General features: G+C 41.5%; 1 protein-coding gene across 1 annotated transcript; it reads right to left on the bottom strand.

The window, feature by feature from the left end:
• Nucleotides 1–4028: 4028 nt before the first annotated feature.
• On the bottom strand, nucleotides 4029–6380 carry LOC104387195 (toll-like receptor 2 type-2). The gene has a single exon (XM_009995901.1). It carries the CDS (start codon nucleotides 6378–6380, stop codon nucleotides 4029–4031), a length of 2352 nt encoding a protein of 783 aa, XP_009994203.1.
• Nucleotides 6381–6706: the final 326 nt, after the last annotated feature.

Here is a 6706-nt window from a genome sequence, read left to right as displayed (position 1 = left end):
ATAGCCTGATTACTTGCTAATTTTTGTTTTGATCTGCAGTGGAGGGATAAGGTGGCCCAATTAAATAAATGGAAAACCAATTATTATTAAGGAACAATTATATTTGGGAAGGTGATATTTCTGTTTAGTTTTATCTTATCTAAGACCCCAAGCAAGCTAGGAAAAGTAAGTACATATCTTCCTTCTTGATTATAAAACATCCTGGAATAATTTTTATAATGAGAGGAACATTTTAAAGGATGTAAATTACAATTTTAGGAAGGCCATGCAGTAGATTTTGCTCTTTAATGAAATAACAAATATTATATAATCCACTTTCAGAATAAGTGCTCTTTTTCTTCCCTTCTCTTTGTAGTTAGTAAATTAAATAATAGTTGAAGAGCTGCTGCTACATCTGTAGAAACCTGCTTGAGTGCAAGCAAAATTTAGCTTACTTTTTTTAAGCTTATTTTGATCATATGCAAAGAAGATACTTAAATTTAACCTTACCCCCCCAAAAAAAGGAAGTAAATGAAAAGACCTGAAAAGAGGACATTTCAAAATTTTAACCAAATACTTTTTCTTTGATTCTGACTCAGAAAAAACACCGAGATTTACCTGTTGTTCCATTTCCTCTTGAGTTTCCTTAACAACAGATGGGGTGGGAATGCACATATAATGTATGGGAAACTTTTGGACTGGCTCTGCAAACTGGCAGTTTGGCCATCAGCTGCTATAGGCATCATGCAAGGCATTAATTACTCGTTGAGTCTAAAATATAACTCAGATTATTAGTGAGACTATAAAGTGTTGGATATTTGCCAATCTGCAATAATATGCATATTGTGTACATAATTTTAAAAGACTAGAGAAAATAGCAGTTGGTTGAACTCTGATGTGTTATATATCCTTTTGCAGGATACTGCCTCTTTTTACATTACAGCAAGACTGTTAAAGTACAGCACATTATTAAAACATTTATTTATTTTCTCAAAGTAGGAATTAAAATAAATTGCTGTTTTTTATGGATAGATTTTGCTGGAAAATGAGGACTTGTTCCATATTATGAATATACCTTTAAAAAAAAAAGGAAAGAAAGTGCCAATATTTTGTTTGAAGTGCCAATAGTTTGTTTCGTTATTAAATATATCGGCAGTTGCTTCCAGTTGAAATTCGGACTACAGAAAGTTGAGCAGCAGATAAGGAGAATTTCAAGTGAGACAGTGGCTTTGTATACAGCAAATTCTGAAGCACCGCACCCAAATTGTTTGATCATTTGGCTAAGGTTACCTTTAGCTTTTTTTTCTTCACCTCTTCCAAGAGCTGCTGTATCATAACTCATACATCTTCCAATGGCCATTTACAAAAAGCTCTGACCGCAAAAATATTTATGGTGTGCTTGATAGACAGATGATAGGCCTCTATGAGGAAGCCCTGTCTTAAGTCCTCTTTGACTTACTGTCACTATGCTCAAAAGTCCCAGCTTCAAATACCCAGCTTCTCAAAAACATTCAGACAAAGTTATGATCCCTAACCACCAACTCCACGTTGCTCTTGCTTTCTTTAAAAAAAAACACACCATAAGCACAAAGCCCTCACCCCCCCAAAAAAAACAACCAATCAAAAACAACCAAAAAAAACCCTCAAACTATGTAAAATGGATGCCTAAGTCTTGCTGCTCAACAGTCGAATGTTTGTCACCTATACTACCCCAGACATGCAATGAGGAACTGAAACGCAGCATGTTCATGCAAGAGCAGACGGTTCTGCTTAGGAGTCAGAGAAGCTGGTCTTAAAAGGTAACTAGCCCAGCTGAAGTAGCTTTTTAACTCAGATTAAAGAATCTTTAAATTGCCATTGGAAATCAGAAATACAGATTAACAAAATTGACACTTAAAGATGTATGAGAATAAAGCACTTCACCTCTCTGCCTTGACTATGTGAGCAGGGAAATTCCCATCTAGAGGAATGCACTATGCCTGTGTTCACACATGCAAAAATGCACATAAATATTTCTCTTTGCATTACACTATCAGTGATGCCTAATTGTAGGTGTAATAGAAGAATATTTGTTTACTCAGCCTTCTTATTTGCCAGAAAAGGATAAGACTGCTTCCACTAACATGTTTACTCAGTGGAGAACATCATAAAAGCAGCAATGTGACAGGTAACCAGCTGTGAGATGAGACTCTCAGTGTATCAAAACAGTTACAAATATTGAGGTGTTTAAACACAGATTATCTACATGTTAGATGCCCAAGACCAAAGCACAACAATAAAAATGTTAACCTGGATATGATCTAATCACAGATACAGCAAAATGCTGTAGACATTTTGATGGGAAGGCTTTTTAGATCTGTTTCTGTACATGCCTGGAAATATCCTACATTGTGTCTAAGCCCAGTGGTAAAGAAGATGTTGTCTCTTTGGCCTATGAGGTTCAAGCTGCTAGGGTTCATCTGAAATTTCCTGTGGCTGCAAGACAGATAGCACCAAAGATACTCTTTCTTTATAAACCATCTCTGGAGGAAGGGCATGGTGCCAATGTCTCCCATTTATTCCACTTTTTCAGCAATTAGAGGCCTTGTTCCCAGAAACCTACCCAATAGAGCATGGCCCCAGCTGACAAGAAACACGTCTGGGGTGGGATGCTCTCTACCTGCTGTGGTTTAGTAGACTCCACTTACAGAGAGAGCAGAAAGGTAGGAAACATCTTTTTTACACCCATGCTCAGGGTGCTGAGCAGAGAGAGGAGTATGGTGATGGACTGAAAGACTGCATCTATATTAGTGTTTCTCACATTCTAGCTGGGAATGGCTTAAACTCCATTTAAGCAAGTCAGAAGACTGTTTGGACACTAGTTTAGAACATCTATTCCCATCTGCGGTACAATATAGACAGAAATTGTCCATAGGTGTCTTTCACCAAGGAAGTTGTCTGTCCACAGAACACATGAGCACCTCAGTGTGAAAGTGGACTTTTACATTAAGCTTTGAAGTCACAATCCTCAGGAGATCTGGACAATTATATTACAGTTACTGTGAAATACTGCTGAGAATCAGTCCTTAGATCCACTAACTAGGAGAGCTAGGATAAAAATCCATAAATGGAGTTTTATTGCATTTGATTAGAAGTGGTTTATACAAAGAATGCAGAAAAACCCTTGGCTAGGCAAGCTCCCTTCTAAACCTTTTGCAAAGATAAAGATATATAAACTACATGTCTGTATATCTAAACAACTTTTATCATTATATGTTTAAATGAAACAGCTTTTGCTAACACTGCTGGTTAACATGTGTAGACAATTCTTGTGTTTTAACCCCAGAAGGCAGCTCAGCACCACGTGGCCACTCGCTCACTCCCCTCACAGTGGGACAGGGAAGAGAATTGAAAGGGTTAAAGTGAGAAAACTTGTGGGTTGAAATAAGTACAGCTCAATAGATGAAGCGAAAGCTGCACACAAGCAAAGCAAAATGAAGAATTCTTTCACCACTTCCCCTCAGGCGGATGTTTAGCTGTTTCCATGAAAGCAGGGCTCCATCACACGTAACAGTTATGTGGGAAGACAAACACCATAACTCCAAATGTCCTCCCTTCCTCTTTCTTTCCCACAACTTTTATTGCTGACCATGTCATTATATGGCATGGGATATCCCTCTGGTCAGCTGGGTTCCACAGTCTCAGCTGTATCCTGCCCCAAATTATCATGTGCCCCCAGCACATTGACTGGCAAGACAAAAAGAGAAGCAGAAAAAGGCTCTGATGCTGTGCAAGCACTGTCCAGGAATGACTAATCATCCCTGTGTAATCAACACTGTTGTGGTCACAAACCCAAACCACAGCACTATAGGAGCAACTATGAAAAAAATTATCTCTATTCCAGCCCAAAGCAGTGCAATAATCCACAGCTACAAAAAGAAAACAACCTTACAGCAACAAACAGAATGGACAGTAGCTCAGCCCTCTCTCGTCAAGATACAGACAGGCAGTAGGACAAACAGACACGGGAAACAAGTCCAGCGTACAAACTCAGCCTCCAATGTTCATATCTATGATTTTAGTGCTACTTTCAAATTAAACCAAAACAGGTCCTGCTGCTCTTCTTCAAGAGGCCACTCCAGGTAGGTCTTGGTGTTCATGATCTTGCGCAGCTTGCAGAACCGCTTGGGAATGGCCTTGCTCTGGATGGGCTCCAGCAGGACGAGAATCGCGGCGTCGTTGTTCTCGTCAAAGAGGCGGAAGTGCGAGAAGTCCAGCTCGTATTTGCACCACTCGCTCTGCACAAAGTGCTCGGACAGCACAAAGAGGGTTTTGTGGCTCTTCTCTATGGAGTCGATGATGTTGTCCACGATCCACTTCCCGGGCACAAAGTCCCGCTTGTGGAGGCAGAGCCGGAAGGGCGGGCAGGCCTGCTCCAGCTCCCGCACCATGATGTTCTCCACCCAGTCAGAGTCGTTCTCGCTGTAGGAGACAAAAGCGTCGTAGCAGACGTCCTTGGCAGGGGCTCGCTTGGGCTTCCGCTTGGCTTGGAGCCACGCCCAGGTCATCCTCAGGTACCAGACCACGTGGTACTTGTAGCCAAGGGCCACGAGCACCAGGATGACCACAAACACCAGGGCGCAGATCAGGGACACCACGAGGGACCTGTGGCACTCCATCAGGGAGAGGTGCACGGCCCCAACCTGCGCCCCTCTCACCGCCAGCGGAGAGTCACAGACGTACTTCTCTGGCCACCCCACCAGCACCTGGGCTATCCTGGCCTGGTGCTGGATGAAGGAGAGAAATTCGCAGGAGCAGATGAAGTTGTTGTCACTGGCATCCAGCAGCTCCACTTGCTTGAAGGACTCAAACTCTTCCCTGGAGAAACTGCTGAGCTTGTTCCTTCTGATTGACAAGACCACTAAGTTAGGAACAGGTGCAGCACCAGGCAAGGTCATCAGCTGGTTTTTGGCTAGGTACAGCTCTTTGAGAAATGGCAGGGGCAGTGCAAACTCCCTCAGGTTGTTTGAGCTGACATCCAAAACTTCCAGTGTTGTGGGAATGCAAGTCGTGAGTTTAGGAATTTGAGTGCTGGAGAGGTTTAAATATTTCAGGGTTTGGGGCCATTCACACACATCTGGAATATCACCAAAATTATTGAGGCTAACATCTAAGACACTTAGATTTCTTAGATGAGACAAACTTTTACTTGTCATTTCTAAGTCGCTCAGTGAATTCTGACTTAAATTTAGAGTCTGTAGCAAAGGCCAACCACCCTGACATGCTGAATGCTCCAAACTCTGGTCTCCAAGCAAATTTGCACTAAGGTCAAGATACTTTAATGACAGAAGATGTTTTGAAAGGCTGCATGGTACCAAAAAGACCTTGGTGTTTATAACTGTCACTTTGGTAAGAAGAGATAGTAGACCTTCTACAGAACGAAGATCTGTAAACAGATAAAATTCTTCTATAGATAACTTATCTATCGTTAGAGCTCTAAGAGTCTGTGATTGTTTTGCTTGAATTTGCATTTTCCATCGTCCAGTTCCCAACAATATACAGTCTTTCATCTCCAGCTCCACTAAATTTGGCATGTCTTCTAAAATGCTGACAATCTCAGGCACAGTATCATCTGTTAATAAGGTCTGTTTCAAAGAAATTTTCTTTGCAGAAAAGGTTGTCATGACACTCAATAGTGGCATTTCAGCAGGTACATTGAATGCCATATTTCTCACTTCTAACCAAGTGACAGAGTGCAGAAGGTCCCTGACAATTGCTGAGAATACTTTAGCGTTCCTCAGGTTTATGATCATGTGATTTATCTTCTGAATCGGTTTCAAACTTCCTGGCTCATACTGACTGAGATTGCCACCCTCAATCCATAAATACTGGAGAACTGAAATGCCCTCAAAGTTTCCCTGCCTTATTGTGGAAAACTGTGGGTTGCCCAGGTGGAGAGAGCTCAGGTTCCTCAGGCCAGAAAACAGGGAGCTTTCCCCCAGGTCTCTGTAGGAGTTCCCTTGAAGGTGGAGCTGCTGGAGGGAAAGGAGGTGACCAAACCATGCAGGGGACAAGTGAGCCAGGCTGTTATTTGACAAGTCCAAGAGCTCCAGTTTCCCAAGGAAGCGAAACGAGTCCTCATCTATTGAGCTGATTGTGTTGGACTGCAGCAGCAGGGCTCTCAGGTTCACAGCCTGCTGCAGATCCTGGGATCGGATGTGCTTGATCCTGTTGTGGGACAGGTTTAATGTTACGATTTTGTCTGTGAGTTCTTGGGGAATGAAATCCAAGCCCATGAAAGAGCAGTTGCAAAGCTCAGAGGCATCACATGATGGACAACTTTGCTTCAGCACTTGTTCTTCAGAGAGGTTTACAGCTAACACCATGTAGAGGGCCCACACTTGCCAGGAATGTTTAGTCATTATTTTGCCTAAGCTATAAAATACAGCCAGAGAAAATATAAGATGAATAGTTAGTTTTGAAGAAGCTATGTTTTGGATATAACTAAAACATAACCCTTACTCTTCTCTCCTATTGAAGGCACTATAAACATAATTGGTTTTAACACTGTTCAGAGATGAAGCTATTAGTCAAAACAAGGCACATTGTCCATAAATATTTCAGAATAATTTGCTAAATACCAGCTACACTGAGTTGACTCTTTTTTCCCCTGTGTTTTCTTATTGAGGACTATAAAATTAACTGCTGCACTAATCTTTTGCAGATTCAGCTAAACAACTTAATTATC

Source organism: Chaetura pelagica, unplaced genomic scaffold, assembly GCF_000747805.2.
Source record: "Chaetura pelagica isolate M959 unplaced genomic scaffold, ChaPel_1.0 scaffold142, whole genome shotgun sequence".
Classification (NCBI taxonomy): domain Eukaryota; kingdom Metazoa; phylum Chordata; class Aves; order Apodiformes; family Apodidae; genus Chaetura; species Chaetura pelagica.
Note: the sequence above shows the minus strand (reverse complement) of the source record. Positions and strands in the feature narration are given on the sequence as shown.

What these genes read in the sequence shown, in the direction of transcription:
- LOC104387195 (XM_009995901.1), bottom strand. Translation starts at nt 6,380, where the DNA reads ATGACTAAACATTCCTGGCAAGTGTGGGCCCTCTACATGGTGTTAGCT.